The sequence below is a fragment of the Lepidochelys kempii genome, chromosome 1 (assembly GCF_965140265.1).
Source record: "Lepidochelys kempii isolate rLepKem1 chromosome 1, rLepKem1.hap2, whole genome shotgun sequence".
In the NCBI taxonomy this organism is placed as follows: Eukaryota; Metazoa; Chordata; order Testudines; family Cheloniidae; genus Lepidochelys; species Lepidochelys kempii.
The window spans coordinates 54,383,838-54,401,708 of NC_133256.1; the positions used below are offsets into that span (position 1 = coordinate 54,383,838).

The following is a 17,871-nucleotide window of genomic DNA, read 5'->3' on the forward strand; positions in this document are numbered from 1 at the left end:
TGTTCATTTCCATGTGCTTGACTTTAATCTCATTTATTTCAGATGAGACTTTAGTTACCACACTGTCTTGTCTGCTCAGTGTGGTAACTGAACAGCCTTGGCACAATTTGTCAGAGCTGAGGCTTCACCCTGGGGCCCTGCCCAAATGTATCCCTCCCTGTACCCTTTGGCAGGAAGGTGCACCAGTTGCTTGTCTGACTGCTGTCCCTCACCTCAGAGCTGAACTGCATTTCAGTGGTGGGTGAAGTGTATACGGAATATAAGGCCAAATCTTGCCATCTTTACTCCAGCAAAACCCAGTGAAGTTAATTAAAGTTTTGCCTGACTACAAGATTTCAGCCAACTAGTTTGTAAGGAACTCTATAAAGAGTTGTTTCCAGTAAAATGACGTGTACTGTAAATGGTGCATGTGCTTGTCTGTGGGAGCCAGAGGGGCTTGCTAGCATGTCACTCATCCCATCAGGGAAGTACTGAGCTTGGAACCCAAACTTAGGTCTCCCCATGGCACTGCGTCTGTACCAGTGAGTCCCAACCCTTTCTAAGATGCATCTTCTTTTCATTTTGTACTCCATGTCATTTCATATACCTTCTTTAATAAGTCCTGTCACACTTATATGAGGACTTAATTGTGGTTGTGTTTTTGGTGGAGTTAAAAAAGCACGTAGTACAGTAAATTCATTATTCTCCCCAGGCTACATGAAATGAATACAATGAGATCCTGGTTGCTGTTGCTACTTCTGCTTGTGAACTTGTGTTCACCTGCACCTCGACTTTCGGTATGTATCACTTGACTGTAGTTTGTATCATTCCTGTTAGCTGATTACTACTGATTGTTTCCAGGAGCATCCACAGTGTGCTAGGTATGGCAAATACACAAAAAAAGACATGGCCTTTCTCCTAAATAACTCACTCCCTAAAAAGCTAAATCAGACAGAGGGATATAGGAGTGGAGGAGGAGGTATTACAGCATGCAGGCAAAACAGTCAGGTGAGAATTGGCTGCATTCGGATAATAGAGTGTTTACATAATATAGGGGGTTGGGTTTCATTGTGGTCGGTTGGTGTGTGCGGGGACATTATATTGTAAGATTTATAGACTATGCCCACAACCGTGCCAGAAATCAGTCAGTTAGTTTCTTGCAGGCATCACTAGTGGAAGATGGTCTTCAGGATATATTTGAAAGCAGAGGGAGGAATAGTTTTGTAGATGAGATCCACAAATAGCTCTTTTGGGGCCCAGTCGTGAGAGGTGCGAAGCACCTGCAACTCCCATTTAGTGATGTATTTGTAGTGTTTTTCTCAGAGTGCCAAGCATTCAAATTCCATAAAGGTAGCTGGAGAGGAAGGATGGCCATAAGGTTACAGAAAAGCATTGCCAGATCTGCATTTTCTTCATGCCTGTATTCTCCGTGTGACCTCAGGCAAATCACTTCACCTCTTTGTGGCTCAATTTCACGGAGTGTAAAATTGGGATAACAATATCCCCTTACCTCACAGATAGAGGGCGAGTGAAGCTAACTCTTTGGAAACTGCTTTGAGATGGAAGGTGCTTTGAATGGGAAGCATTATCTGATACCAGAGCATTTCCGCTAACAAAGTGCTCAGTCCTATGAGTTGCCATAACTCCCATTGACTTTGATTTTTCCACAATAAAGACGAATGCATGTTATTTACATAGAATGTACTTTCTAACCTAGTTTGTTATGATACGAATGTTTGGCCATTAATATTTTAAATGTGTTTTCTTAGCTCAAGAAAGGCTCCTCTAACTTTCCATAACATTTAGGGTCAGATTCAGAATCCCTTACTCGGGCAGAATGATATTGTATTACATGGGCAGCCTCAATGGCCCTGCGTCTGGAGACAAATACTATTCAACCTGACTAAAGCTATCAGAATTGATCCTGGAAGGTGGTATGAATCGTAGCTCCAGAAAAACATCAGGCCTAGTCCTGCATGCCCTTACTCGCTTGAGTAGTCTTTACACACATAGGGAAAACAAATGCATTTAAAATAATAACTGTCAAAATTGCCATTTTTATGATAATATGAGAGAAAAATCTAAATAAGTAACACATTGTGTCTCTGTCATGCTGCCTTTCCATGTGGACTCTATTGGCTCTAACTCATCCTTAAATCCCTGTTTTGGAACGGAGGCCTGTTGGAATAGGCACAAGTAACCACAGCTTGTTTTCATAAACTAAGTTGACTTGATGTTCCTGAGGATACTGTGAAAATAGCCTTTTGAAGAGTAAACAACAGCTCTGTGGTCAGGGAAGAAACAGAAAACCAACTGGAACAAACTGATTACTTCTTTTTTTTCCCCACTGGGGGTAAAAAGGCAGCAGGAGGAAACATAGCTACAGGTAGCCCAGGCAGTCTCTGGGTAAGTGTAAGCGGCAAGTTACATTCCTACAGACCACAGTAAGGAATGACTGTATTGTGGAAATAACCCAAGGGCTTTCCTTCCAAATGTGGCATGGGAACCTTAAGTACTCACAACCTGCTTTCAATAAACCACAGAAAGGCTGTCCTAGACTAGCACTAAACACATGACGCCGCCTGCATTACATACTTAAGACTGGCACAAAAAAACTATGAGCTGGCAAATTAAAAACTGCTTGTGTCCTTTATCTTCCTAGACTGTTCACGGTTTGGGCCAGGCCCTTTGCCTGCTTCTGTGTTTGGATGGCACCTCTCCCCTGGTGGGTGCAACTGCAATGTGAATAATAAGGAAAACAAGAAAGGACCTGAGTGTAGCCAGCCTCTACATTTGACCTTTGTGTACAGTAAATTTTCCTTACAAAATAATAAATGTCACCTCACAGACGGTCCCGGAACAATTTGCTGTCTCTTACTCAAGGCAACGTCAACAGGGGGCGCATATTACTCTGTCGTCCAGCCCATAGTCCAAATTCACATGCCTGGAATTCTCTGAAAGGACAGTTGGCCAGCAACTGTCGGTTATTCCCTCTTGACTGGCCACTGGCTCCTCCAGTGGCAGGAGTGAGAATTTACATAGGAAACAGGAATAGCCAGACTGGATCAGGACCCTGTCTCAGATAGTAACCAGTGCAGATGCTTCAGAGGAAAGTGTAAGAACCCTGCAGCAGGCAGATGTGGGGTGATCTGCCCGCCCACACACACACTAGGTCTTATCCTGATCTCAAATTGTTAGAGATTGGTTTACGCCCTGAAGCGTGAGGTTTAATATCCCTTCCATAATGTTGTTAGCACTAACACTGAATCGTCTTAACACTCATATCAATGTCCAGTCCCTTTTTGAATCTTGTTAAATTCTTGGGCCCAATGACTTCCTGTGGCAGTGAGTTCTGTAATCTAATTACAGGAGAAAAAGAATTTCCTTTTATCAGTTCTGAATTCGTCATCTTTTAATTTCATTGAAGGTCCCCTTGTTCTTGTGTTATGGGACAAAGAGAGCAGAAGCTCCTGATCTACCTTCTTTAGACCATTTGTTTTTTTCATAAACTTTTGTGATATCTAGAAGGCACATCAAAAACTTAGAGGGTATTCATGTCACTGGAGGCTTAAACCCTCTGTTTGGGCACCCAGTGGGTAGGATAAACTTCCCCACTCTGCCTCAGCCCTGACTTGAAGCAACCATTTTTGGTAGTGGTAGGAAGGTAGTTCTGTCATCAACAATATCAACAGGTTTCTCTGGTGGTTTCTGTGACATGAGTCTGTGTCAAGATTTTAGCCCACCTAAATCAATGTACGGTTTCAGGTGAAATCTAAAGACTTGGCATAGCTTTGAAACAAAACTAGACTCAGTTTCACTTGGTATTTTTCAAGTCATTCAAGCCCACTACTCCACACGAACTTCAGGCTATACCAATCCACGTAATAAGACTCCGTTGCCACTTTAGTTGGCTAAGACTTCTTCTTAAGGAATATAGCAATATGAGCTTCTGGTTTGATTCTGACCAAAAATGTTTTTCCTAGTGAGTTTCTGCTTTCGGGGATGCCAGTGTAAATCTGGAGTAACTCCACTGATATCTGTGGAACTACTGATTTCAATGGCGCGACTGCAGATTTATACCAGAGTAACTGTGAGCGGATTCTTTCCCTTTATCTTTCACTTTTACAATAAGAGGTCTGAGAATTCTGCATCCTTACAGGACCTTTGTAAGATCCAGATTTTGCCACTCAGTACCTTCCTCTGCAAATAAGTCCACTGATTTCATCAAAAGATAGCAGAGTTGAGCACAAGTCGTCCAAAGTCACTTTCTGATGGGCCAGTTAAAAAGTTAATGCTGCACTGCTGGAATCTCTTTGCCAAAATCAGCACAAAAAACTCTTCCCATTGGCCTCAATTCATCTGCCAGACTGTGCTGTAGACTGTAGACCATCTGTAGACTGTGCTGTAATGATTTAGAGATAAAAAATAATAGCCCTCTTTACCCAGTTAGATGTTTTAAATTTGAATCCTCTTGCCTCCTCAACATAGATGTATGTGTTTGGATCATTAAGAGCTACAGACGTTCTCCCTGTTGTTACCACTTTAATTACATCATACCTCTTTTTTCCCCCTTAGGATAAGGACATCTGCCTGTTAGACAACACTAAATTACAACGGAGGCTAAAACTGCTCCAAGACTTGCTTCAGTTGTGTGAATTACAGCTGAAGGACATCTTAGGGAACAACTATCATGGAGCAAAGAGCAAGTTCTTCTCAGGCAGGAGGAGCATACAGCCTGAAATACTTTTACCCACAACTAGTGGAAACTTGATAGTCTACGATCAAGGTAGGATGTTGCAGAAGGATATAATAGACACTGTCACTTCAGCATATCAAAATATTTATTTCTTGCTGCAACATTCCATTTATAAACAGATAGGCATATTTATATCTTATCCAATTACCTTAACAAAATCAACACAGGAAGTTTATATCTTTAAAAATGCTTAATCTAGAATATGTACTATTTATTATATGCATAGGAGGGTTAAGGGTAGATCCATGGCCCAAGGCCACTGACCTAGTGCGTCATCTCAGGTAAGTCACTTTATTTCCCTGCACCTCTCTTCCTCACCTACACTCTTCCCATCTCATCCACTTAGCTCTTTGGGGCAAGGACTGTCTTTCACTATGTTTTTGTACAGCACCTGGCACAATGGTCCATGGGCATGGTTCCTGTTGTGCAACAGTTCAATAGTGCAGAAGCACGCTATGACAGAATGATATTGCTTTGCAATTGTCACAACATCAAATCTTTTCACCCTACACTAAAATTTTCAAAACTAGGGGGCCTTAAATTAGAGTCTGAAATCCTGATTTCAATTCTTAAATCAGTGGCCTGATTTCAAGGACTTCAGTGGGAAGAATCTAAGTTAATGCTGTCTTAGGTTGAGATGACGGTGGTAAATTCTTCTGAGTCCTTTCTGCACTACAGCTTCTACTGCTGTTACCATTGGTGGGGCTGCAAAAGATGGGTCCCGAATTTGCTCATCTAGATGCATCCTGGCTGGCCAAACTGTGTTACAATTTTTGCTAGAACCATATTTAAACATTGTTTTACAAATACAACCCCCAGCTCAGCCAGGGTGGGACCATACAGAAGAGCCAGAAATCATTGTCCTAAGACAAACTTCTATGGATGTTTTCTCTTGACTACAGTCAGCTATTTGCTCTTCCATGACCACTGTTTTATGAAGCAATACTATTCTGCTCAGATTGCTCTGCAGTGTTTAACAGCAGAAAAATCGAAAATGGATACTACCGAATCAGGCCCAGAGCAGACCGAGAACCTTTCCTGGTGTACTGTGACATGTCTGATGGAGGGGGATGGACTGTAATCCAGCGACGCAGTAATGGCAAAGAAAATTTTGACAGGTATGTGCTGTGGTTAATATTTCAGTGGGGATTTAAACTATTCCTTTAAGGATTGCTGTGATTTTTAAATTCCATTCAATCTCTGATGGCACCTTACTATCAAAGGCTGCTATTTTAGGCTACAGTCCTACAAATGTGCACTCATGTGTTTAGTCATTCATAGAGATGAGGGAACAATGAGTTTTTCTGTTCCGGGGCTGAACCGAAAAATCTGGAAAAAAAAATTCTGGTTCAATTCAAACCAAAAAAAAAATTTTTCAAATGTTTTCATCCAATTGAAGAACACAAAAAATATGATTTTGAATTGACAAACATTTCAACTCAACTCAGAATTATTGTTTTCCAATTTTTCAATTTGTTTTGAGTCAATCGAAACATTGGGGCTGTCTCCACGTGAATTTTTTTCCTAGTTTTTGTTTTGATTCTGCTGTTTCCGGTGCACTTCACCCTTTTTATTGTGTTATATTTTGTTTTTGAAATTGGCCAAATTTGAAATCAAAATGCTGTTTGGACTCTAAACGTTAAAACAGAACATTTCAACTCATTAAAAAAAGGTGTTTTCAACCAAATCTATTTGTCGAATTCAACCCAAATTCAATTAATAGTTTCAGGGACCAAAAATTTCACTTTTCAATAGAAAAACAATTTGTTGAAAAAAATTCGTTCAGTTCTAGTCCTTACTGATTAGAACTATTTGCACAAATAAGGACAACTCCTGGGAGTAAGGGCTGGCAGGATCGGGCCCTTTTTAATAGTTTAGACTGAAGTTAGAATGCACTTGTGATACTTTTTCATTGGTTGGTCTTTGTCTGTTTAAGTCTTTTTGGTTATTATGATAGGAGACATTTCATTATCTGGTAATGATTTTGATTCTGCCACCATCTGCTATCAACCAATTAAATGATATATCCTCTCTCATATCATGAAAACTATCACAGTGTACTATTTACTCCCTCTTCCAGAATGTTAATGAAGATGCAAAATAAGACTGGTCCAGATTGTCTTGGCTTAAAGCCATGGGAAGGTGGCTTTTACATGGAGATTTCTACCCAAAAAGCTTCCTCCTGCCACTTTCAACCTGGCAAACTGGTCCATTGATTGGTGTTTTGATCAGTCTTATATAACGTCCTCATTCATGATGTGGAAGAGGAAATAAACACTAGAGCTAGAGGGGTAACTGAGGGTTTGGTTCAATGCCTGAACCAAAATATCTGAAAATATTTTCATTCCGGGTTGACCCAAATCACAATTTTTTGTTTTTTTCTTGACAAACGAAAAACTAATTTTCGGGGGGGAGGAGAGAGGGGCATGAATGAATGGTTATTTTGTCCTAAAACAAAATATTTTGTTTAGGTTTGGGATTTTTTTTACCCATGCCCTTTTAAGATAAATCTAGTTAAATTTCAATTAAATGTCATTTGAAAAATGAAAAGTCAGAATGTTTCATATTGATAATGTAGAAATGAAACTTTGACTTTTTCAGAATTTTTTCCCCTCCATTTTTATTCTGCTGAAATTATTCACCAAATTTGACCCAAAACTGCATTTTTCAGAGAACAAATTATTGGCTGAAAAAAAATTGCCCAGCTCTACTTAGCAGTATGTTAATGAAATCTGAAAGGAATACTAAATTGGAAGGATCTTTGAATATGGATGGGGATATAGAAACAACACAGAGGAGTCTAGAGGGAGAAAAAACAGGGGCAGAAAGTAACAGAAAGAGATTCATCTTGAAAAAATGCAGTCTACATAATCTGATGAAAAATAATTAAAAACACATATATTTGAAGGGAGGGACAGGCCAGGCAAGCAGTGATGCTGCAAGACATATAGGGGTGACAGTGGACAGAAAATTACACATGGGTTTGAAATCGGATACGGATACAAAACAGGCCAATGTATTCCACCCATACCTCCACCAAAGCAGAGAATGCACTTTGGGGGAGGGGGGTAAAATGAGGCCCAGACAGGGCCACCTTTCCCTCCAGCCAGTTCCCCCTCCAGAGCAAGAACTGTGCAGGGATACACCCCCACATATACACACGCTTGGGGTACTAGGATCCAGGCAGTGCTTCCCCTCCTCCTTGTCAAGTGGCCAGAGACTCTCACTGGTGGGACCAGAAGCAGCCAAAGCTGGGACCTTTGGACACTCCATTTAAAACTGGAATGTACGCCAACTTTCTCTGCCCTGTGCTGATTGGCTGTTGGCTCCAACATTCCCCTTTCCCCCTCAATCTCCTCACCTGCCTCTCTTACCCTCTTCTCCCCTGCCCTTTTTCTTTCCACTTAGGTGATCCACTCCTAACTCAGCCCACTCACCCCCCCACCAAAAGTGGGATTAACATGCCATTTGCCACCTTCACACTGATCACCCCATTTGTGTGTTCTACTTCTTCCCCTACCCTGTGTCTGTCTTGTCTATTTAGATTATAAACTCTTCAGGGAAGGGCCTGTCTACTACTTTCTTTGTATGGTGCCTAGCACAATGGGGACCCAATTTTGATTGGCCCTGAGGCACTGCCATAATAAATGTGATTGATTCATAACTTGAGACATCACTACCTTTTGTTTGCAGCTTTTTGCCAGTTTTCAATTCATTATTATATTGCATAGTAGCCCTGAGTTTGCAGGGTGCTTGAGAGTGCAAGGCAGAATTCTTGTAACGTGTAAGGAGACAATTTGAATTAATTACTTAATTAAGATTTTGCGAGGCTCAGTGTCAGCTGCTTTACTAAAAGACTAATCTAGGATATCTACTTCATTCCATTTGTCCAGTACCATTTGTCCTGATTCTGAAAGTACTACACCTGGCAGCGTTAGCAGGATTGAACCCACTGCGAGCGAGTGAGAGAGAGTAATATGTAAAGCAGTCAACATTGTTTAGTATTTATTTGTAATGAGCTGCTATAAATCTGTCGTCTCTTATGCTTTGAATAGGATACGTAGAAAAAATGTTTCTTTAGATAAAGCCAAAGATTTACTTGTCAAGAGATTTCACAATAATAGGGCGACTGAGATTGTCAGATACAAACTCCGTAATTTCAGCAATCTCGCTTCAGGAAATGGGCTGATTACAAACAAGGATTTGGACAGTTCCAGGGCAAGAATGATGAATACTGGCTGGGCAATGACCACATTTATGATCTGCTGGTTAGAGGTAAGGGTATTATTTCATCTGCACAATTTCTTACGAGTTGCATTGTATGGTTCACTGTGAAATACTAATCTAACAAGATACTGCATTATAATCCAGAGAAAAACTCACTAAAAATTGACCTGATGGACTGGCAAGGAGAAAGACGATATGCAATCTATGAAAACTTCCAGATCAAGAATGAGCAGGTAAGAAATGAAGACAGTAGTGATTTGTTTGTTATTGCAGGGAGAGGGTTCTCTTTGACTTTTAGTACTTCTGCTTGAGTCCTGCTGAGATCTTAATAATAAAGTTCTGAAAAACTCATCCATTTTGTTCACCGGGATCCATATCAACTAGAGACAGGACCAAGCCACAAAGAGCCTAAATGAGAACTTTTGAAAAGTTCAGTTGCAGTTAGATTCGGTATTTTGGTTTGGCCCATTATAGAGAGAAGGGATGGCAGAGAAGCTTGATAGCAGATCAGAAGCTGAAATTTTCCAAAGCTTGGAGGTATTCAGATGTGGGGCATTGATTCATCTCAACTGTGCATCTTTCTTTAAGATTAATTTCATATAGGTTTGTACCCTGTGAGTTTTGTTTGGGCTTCAGATTTGAATGATTGCAGAAACTCAAAGCAAAATTCAACCAAAACTGCCAAGTTTTGTCTGGTTTGGGGTCACAATATGAAAACATAACATTTCACATGGTTCACACCTGAAAACCTGAAATAGGCCAACGTTCACTCCAAATTTGGTTCAGTTTTGTTGGAGTTTGATATAGGTTTGCTTGTAACTTGGCCCAAGTTCACCAAAAGTTTTGCCAATCTCACTAGACATTCTGGAGAACCTGTCCACATTTCAAGTTTTGTTATGAAAGTTTTGGACAACTCCATTTCAATCAGTGAAAAAAGCAAATGTTATGAAAGAGAGAACCTACAATTATTACACATCCATTATCAGTCTCGTTCCGGATCTACTGTGTTCATCACTGTAGTATCTGAGCACTTTCCAGTGGTACATTAAGCGACGTGGCCACACATATATCATGGGTTGTTTGTTTTCCCATCCTCTCCCTAGAGGGAGAAGCATGTTCAGTGGAGTGATTTGTTTTGGTGGGATGTGGTTGTTGAGTATTTTTGGGTTCTGTTTATTTTTTTACATAAATATACCTGGTTTTGTGCGTTATGTTAGAGAAGGCAAGATCAAAAAGATGTGCCTGGCAGTTGGAATGAATGGTGGTGAGTTTGTGATGCTCCATAGTTCCTAGGGGAGTTCATTCCACAGTCTTGGACTGGCCCATGGAGAAGGCTCTGTCTCCCACACAGACAAGATTTACTCTTATTATTGAGAGTTCTGTTGCGCCAAAGGAGCATAGCCGCAGACCACAGTTTTTGTCCTGGAGCATTATATGATCTTTTAAGTATACTGGGCCCACACCTTGGAGCACTTTGAACATAAGGATCAAGACCTTCAACTTAATTTGAACTCCTGTTAGCAGCCAGGGTAGAGAATGGAGGACAGGTTTGCTATGATCTTGGTAGTTGGTGTGCCGAGGAGATGCACTGCAGTGTTCTGAATTAATTGAAGTTTCCAAATGCTGAAGTCTTCATGAACAAGTATATTGCATTGCTGTAATCCAGCCAAGAGGTGGTGAAGGTATGAACAACTGAGGCCAGGTCTTTATCTGCCAGGATGGGATGGAGTTTCTACCCAAGTGGAGATGGTAGAAAGCATTATTAATGGATTTTGCTAAACTCCTAGACTATAGACTGAATTGAACAGTTGTGGGTGTCTATCTTTGACCAGTGGAGATTGCATCAAGGCTCAAAACTCTTCAGAATGCTTTATTCTGCCCACCAGCATCACCTCTGTCTTGCATGGGTTCAGCTTCAGCCAACTGTTTTTCATCCAAGAGCTGATCTCATCCAACCACTGGGGCATCTTGGTGGTGTGGTTGTTTGTGGTGAAAGATAGAGCTGTGTGTCATATGCATATTGCTGGCACTTGAGTCCATATCGTATGACTGCATGTAGATGTTGAATACGACTGGAGAGAGAACTGATCCTTGTGGGTTTCTACAAGTGAGTGGTCTAGTGATGGAGGTGCAGTAAAATGTTGAGCATACTATCAGCATAACACAAATCAATAAAGTGCAGTTTCCCATCACTACTCTTTGGTGTGTCCTCTCAGGAAAGACTCAAACCATTTTAGCACATTACCCTGGACCCCGGCCACCTCTCGCAGGCAAGTCAGCAGAATCTCATGTGTTGAATGCTGCGCACAGGTCCAGAAGGATGGGAATGGATATATCTTCTATCAATCGACAGCAGGAGATTATCCATCTGTGCCACTAAGGCGGTTTTGGTTCCAGGTCCTGGCCTGAATTCAGATTGTGCTGGATGTAGAATGTTAGCTTCCGTTAGATGAGCTTGTAGTTGGCCTTTTGCTAGTTTAAGAGAATAAGAATGGCCATACAGGATCAGACCAGTGGTCCATCTATCCTATCTTCTGACAGTGGCCAGTGACAGATGCTTCAGAGGGAATGATCACAACATGGCAATTACTGAGTGCATCAATCCCCTGTCTTCCAGTCCCAGTTTCTGTCAGTCAGTGGTTTAGGACACTCTGAGCACCTCTGACCATCTTGGCTAATAGTCATTGATGGACCTATGCTCCATGAAATTATCTAATTCTTTTTTGAACCCTTCTCTGTGAGCTTGCTCAGGAATGAGAGCTTTGACACATTTGACTGAAGTATCTGGGGTGAGTTTCTTCAGTGTTGGTTAGACTATTGTGTGTTTGAAGGAGGAAGAGAAGATTCTTTCTCTAAATGATACATTGACTATTTCGTTCAGGAGTGGCACCAATTGTTCATGATTTTCTTTCACAAGCCAGAAGGGGCATGGGTCAAGACTACTTTAGGTGTCCATAACTTCTTCAGGAGTGAATGTACTGAACTCTGGGAATGCAGGAGGGCTGTTGGTTAGTGGGTATAGGCAGAGTAGATCCATACTGTTTAAGAAGCCTTCCTGAATGTGTATGATCTTTTCAGAGAAGTAGGATGATAGATTTTTGCTATACTTGGTGCTCTGTTTTGATGCAGGCTATAGGCACTCAGGACTGACTAAGAGGTTTATCACCCTGGATGACTCCTTGGGACAGGATTTGGCAGACTCAATAGAGACTGATAGGAACATTCTCTTGACCTGTTCTTCTTCTTAGCATATGCGCAACATGCCTCGGGTGGCACGTCATCAGGATTCATCACCGAATTTGGTCTGCTGGTTGGATCATTAGCTTCCTTGGACCGGGTACTGATGGGGAGCACAACATGTCTTAGTACAGGCTTTGAGGAATTTGTTATTTCATCCTGTCTGAATCAGCCTTTGTTTTCCATCACTGGCACTCAAGTTTCTGCCCCTCTTCAACCACTGCAAGGTATCAGAAAATTAAGGAGATCTGTGTGGGCAATGGGAAGGAAGGTGCTGCATAGAAGCCAGCATAACAGTGGCCAAGGCCAGTGTAGAATGGTAATGGTTCACCAGGTCCTTGACGCCTCATGCCGTGCGTGAGGTGCTGTTGTCCTTCAGCAAACTCTGCAATTTGTTGGAGTCCATGATTTTTTATGGTCAAATCAGACTCACTGGTCTTTCTTGTTGCCTAGATGCTGGAAGGTTCTCTGGCCACTGCCCTAATGAGGTGATGGGTTGTCCAAAACAGTGGCTGGGTTGTGATGTCCTCTATCTTGACATCTAGGCTGCAAATCAGGTCCAGAGCGTGACTGGCTGTGAGGTTGGACCAGAGATGATCTGTGAAAGTCCTAGGGAGGCAAGAGAGGAGATGAATTTTTAGACTTTTGCATCTGCAACCTTTGTCAGTGTGTATGTTGAAATCTTCCAAGATGAGAAATCTGGGGTATTTCACAACCATTGCCCCTGGAGCCACTCTTCTAGTGTCTAGGCATTCCTGCCAGGATCAGCCAATTTGTATCATGTGGGTGTTGAAAGAGAATAATACTTGTAGCCTTTAGTAGCAGGAGAACAACTTGGCAGTATATTTGGTATATTAGATGGGGTTTTGGCCCAGGGCTAATATCAAAAAGCATAAGGCCAAAATCATCTTTGACTTCAGTGGAGTTATACCAGGGATTAATTTGGCCCACAGTATATTGCAGAAAACAATTATGAGCTTTCAAAAAGAAATAAAAGGCTGCTGATAACAGAGAAATGTTTACATTTAACTCTTGCAGGACAATTACAGGTTATGGGTTGGCACCTATTCTGGTAATGCTGGTGATGCTCTGTCTGGCGGGAGTAACTTTGAAGAGCAGTGGTCAGCATCTCTCAGTGGAATGCCATTCTCCACATCAGACAAGGATCATGATAGATTCCTAGCAGGCAACTGTGCACAAGAGAACAAGTGTGGCTGGTGGTTTAACAGGTATGGGAAGAAGTTGACTGTATCCATTACATAAAGAGTGACGCACATGGGACTAGGGCTGTGGATGGGTGTGCAGCAACAGTGTTTTTTCATTACCATTCAAGACAGAGAAGTTTAAATAGCTTTCATGATGACTTTCAGAATAAAAGCATAAGAGAAGTGTCCTGTGTACCAACGGCCTGAGGCTCTAACTTGGCAGTTAGAGTGTATGTTAAGGGCATTTCTCTAGTTTGGGGTGATTAATTTTTGAGCTTTCTATCACAGTTGGCCATAATTATATTTCACTGATGTTATATTTCATTGGTGGGTATTACCGGTATGTTAGCAATTACTGGGTCTGGTCTCACAGGCCCTCTGTGCAGGGAATGCACACTGAAGTCAATAGTTCTGCATGTGGACAGTTTGTAAGACTAAGCCCTTTGTTTCATATTAAGCCTTTATAAGCCAGGTCCTCATCAGGTGTAAACTGGCATAGATCCATTGAATTCAAATGTGTATCAATAAAAATACTTCGTATTTTGCTGTAATGATGCAATGCCGTCTCACGTTAAACTGAGTCTCCTTTTTTCCACCCCCTTTTGTCCCTACAAGATGCCACGCAGCAAATCTCAATGGACAATATTATAAAACAGGAAACTACACAGGACGCCATGACAATGGAGTGGTTTGGTCAACGTGGCGTGGGTTGTGGTACTCCCTGAAATACACAGCCATGAAAATCAGGCTTCCATCTTTTGTTGACATAGGGAGTGGACATGGTGAAAGCAGCTAGGACAGCTAGAATCCGCATCATTGGAGACAGAGAGAGTACAGGATAGAAAGGATTTTAGAAATCAAGGGCCAAACCCTCAGCTGGTGTAAATTAGCACAGTTGCACTGTAGTAATTGGCATTTGATCAGTTTATATTAGTTGAGGATCCATCCCCAGGGTAGAGTACTAGAATACTCCTATCGTATGGTCTAATGGAGGATGTAAGGGTCTCTCATTCTTGCTAAAACCAATGGAAACGCCACAAGTTTGTTTTCCAATGATCTTTAGTGGAGAGGAGAGTACTGAGCAGTTCACAGGAAACTCTCTGCACCTTACAAAATCAGGCCCTTACTCCTCTTAGCCATTTGTACCTTATAATGGCCAAATTCTTCTCACTTTGATTTCAATGGTCAGTGAATGTGGTAAGCAATGTAAGAACACAGAAATAGAACAAACAGGGGAATAAGGATTTGGCCCTTAAAGCTGTCAGCTAGATCTAGGTCTCAGATTTAGATTTTGTTTTGAAGTGGACTTTGCAAAGCCTAATATGAAGGTTCAATATTCTGGAGAATTCTTTATTTCAGTTGCTATTTGTTTATTTATATGTTCTTGTCAGTGTTCTGCAACAGACAACTTTGTGCTAGTGAATGAGAACTAGAAAGTTCTCTTCTAGTTCACTGTTCACTTCCACTTCATTATATTAGCCAAGTGAAATGAGAAAAGTATACAGCACAAATGAATGAGTATAGAATAAAAACAAGAAATGTAATGCCAACAATTAATTCTCTTAAGTTGTTAGTAACAAAAGACTTGGGCTTGACATAAATCCTTTAACCTCCATGCTGCAAAATGAGTCTACACTTTGTATATTATAAATATGCTCTTTTAAATTAGTCGTTCTTTTCAATTTATTTTACTTTTCCTTTACATAAATACACATTGTAATTTGTATTATATATTCGTACACATGTGAATTAAAAATCATTTGAATGGAAATTTACATTGTTTTTGTTCTTAAACAATACTGGGAGATGGACAAAGTTTTGGTTGGAAAATCAGAAATGGTTTGGGAGAGAAGATGCTCCAAGACATTTTACTCACACTTTTATCACTGGTTCTAGTCACATTTTCACGGCCTGTAAGGCAAGCTTAATTTTCTTGAATCAAGCAACACTGGGGAAGCTGGATGTTCAGTGTGAAATTTTACATGCTCTGCTTCCTGATGGCTCATCTGCCTAGAGACACAAGGATCAAATCCTGCCCTCCATTACACCTCTTTTGAGTGTAGACAACACGTCAGTTAAAATGCTGACCAATGTCCGCTTTTGCTCCCACGGTGCTAGTTCACCAGTGAGACACAGCCTCAAGGGCTGCAGCCCAGGAAGAATGCATGGATGCCCTCAGTCCAAGAGGTAACACGTGCCCACGAGAAATGAGAACTACACCTATGTCTTTGGAACGAGAGTCATGCTTGTCACCAAAGGGAGTGGAGTGGAGTCCAACACCAGAACTTCCTCTCATCTAACTCACTTTATTTGTACTACACAACCAGTAAGCCTTACCGCGGGGGTCATAATTATGTATCTAGAGCATTTTATTAAATGAAAAGTTGCCAGAAGAAATCAGTGCTAACCTGGTGGCACCTACCAACCCTGATTTACCATATAGTACAACCCTATAACAGTGTAGCCCTTGGCACAAAATCCAGTAGCAATAAGGAAACTTCTGTCAATGTATAGGCATGGAGACTAGTTAAGGTGGAACAATTGCTTCCAATCTACTCAGGCTGATGCTGGCACTTCTTATAAACATTATTGCTTTGGCAACATCCTGCTGGGGACATGCTCCAGGACAAAGCTACCAGCAGGTGCTTGCACACATCAAGAAGCTGAAAATCAATTTCAGTGCCAAAAAGCCAGTGCTGTCCTGGCCCAGAAAGTCACGGGACACCCAACAGCCACTCTCTGACACTAGAACATTTAAATAAGAGTTTAAAATAATGTAATCAAATAGTATAAACCAGATATTTGCTTTAGAAGATGACCTTGCACAGGAGGGGATGCGGGAAGATGTACCTGATCACAGAGAGAGAGGGCGCTAGATGGAACCCTGTAGTACTTTGTGGTGTTCCCTGCAAAATCTTGTACAAGTCCCAGAAAGGGTTTCAGAATATGTCTACACAGCAATAAAAAAACCAAACCCAGGGCAGCACATTTCAGAGCCCAGGTCAACTGACTTGGGCTTGCAGGGCTTGCACGGCAGGGCTAAAAATCACAGTGTACACTTTCCCGCTCAGGCTGCATCCCAAGCTCTGACACCCTCCCGCCCTTACTGGGTTTCAGAGCCAAGGCTCCAGCCCAACCCACCATGAACAGCTACACTGCTAGTTTTTAGCCCCGCAGGGCAAGTCTGAGTCAGTTGACCTAGCCTCTGCAACTCGCTGCTGTGGGTCTTTTTTTGCAGTGTAGCCATACCCTCAGTATAGACACATTTTTCTTAATACAAGTTGAAAAGTCCCACTGGTCAGGTACCTATTTGCTCTGAGCTAGACAGCTGGACTCAGGCACTTCCCAGGGTAAGTTATGCAAATTGTTGCCACAGGGTGTCAGACTGCTGTTCACAGTGGAGCTTTGTTGCATCACCTGCAGCATTTTCTCTGGTGCCACAGGAGCACCTGCTTTGGGAGGCTCAATGAGCCAAATGCAGGCCTTCAAGTAGCTATTTCAGCACTGCAAGTTCTAAAATCCACAGATCGCACCACTGCAGGGACAATGATTTACATTGACACACAACTGGTAAATAGCTGAAGCAGTAAACACTCTAAAAGCCTGATCTCGAGCCCAGTGAAGTCTGTAGAAAGCCTTTCATTATTAATGTTAATGAGCTTTGGATTGGGCCCGAATATTGGGTGTGTTTTAAAAATCTAGGCTGGCCGTTTACAGTGGCTAGTTCAAAGGTGGCAGGTTTGTATAATTTTTGGTGGTGCCCAGAACCCACCCCTGCCCAAACTCTGCCTCCCCCAAACTCCGCCCCCCCCCCCGCCCAAGGCTCTGGGAGGGATTTTTGGGTGGGGGAGGTCTGGGGTGCAGGCCCTAGGGTGGGGCAGGGGATTGGGGTGCAAGGTGCAGGTTCTGGGAGGGAGTTTGGGGATGGGAGTGGGTGCAGTGGGAGGAGGTACAGGGGTGTGGGGTGTGGCTGCAGATGAGGGGTTTGGGGTGTGGGAGGGGGGCTCAGGGTGAGAGTAGGAGTGTGGGGGGTGAGGGCTCTGGGACTAGAGGGTTTGGGGTGTTAGAGAGGCTCAGAGCTGGGACAGAGGGTTGGAGTGCAGGGGGATGAGGGCTCTGAATGAGACTGGGGATAAGGTGTTTGGGGTGCTGGAGGGGCTCAGGGCTAGGGTAGAGGGTTGAGGATGTGTGTGGGGGGGTGAAAGCTCTGGCTGGGGGTGTGGGCTCTGGGGTGGGGCAGGGCTGGGGAGGAGTATGGGGTGCAGGCAGGCTGCTCCAGGACAGGGGCCAGAGAGGAGGACTCCCCCCAGCCCTTTCCCTGCCAGCAGCAGCGAGCGCTGGGGGAGGAGTCCCCCTTTCCCGCCCCCTGAGCAGCACACTCACCCCCACCACTGTCACTGCATGTGCTCCTAGGGCCCCTCTCAGGTCCAGGAATCTCCCTTGCCCCCCCGCCCCCCGTGGTGGGGG

The 17,871-nt window shown here is 42.6% G+C and overlaps 1 protein-coding gene across 1 annotated transcript; it reads left to right on the forward strand.

Annotated features, from left to right (window-relative positions):
• Positions 1-696: 696 nt before the first annotated feature.
• On the forward strand, positions 697-15,069 carry LOC140902599 (fibrinogen-like protein 1). The gene is made up of 7 exons (XM_073322890.1): positions 697-776; positions 4,555-4,765; positions 5,694-5,853; positions 8,913-9,010; positions 9,107-9,195; positions 13,238-13,428; positions 14,020-15,069. The coding sequence occupies exons 1-7, from the start codon at positions 702-704 to the stop codon at positions 14,198-14,200; spliced, it is 1,005 nt and encodes a 334-aa protein (XP_073178991.1). The 5' UTR covers positions 697-701; the 3' UTR covers positions 14,201-15,069.
• The last annotated feature ends 2,802 nt before the right edge of the window (positions 15,070-17,871 follow it).

Bases quoted from the DNA above. Each gene is read 5' to 3' on its own strand.
- LOC140902599 (XM_073322890.1), top strand. From the start codon at position 702: ATGAATACAATGAGATCCTGGTTGCTGTTGCTACTTCTGCTTGTGAAC. The intron at 777-4,554 runs GTATGTATCACT...TTTCCCCCTTAG, and splicing joins CACCTGCACCTCGACTTTCG to GATAAGGACATCTGCCTGTT. The intron at 5,854-8,912 runs GTATGTGCTGTG...ATCTCGCTTCAG, and splicing joins GGCAAAGAAAATTTTGACAG to GAAATGGGCTGATTACAAAC.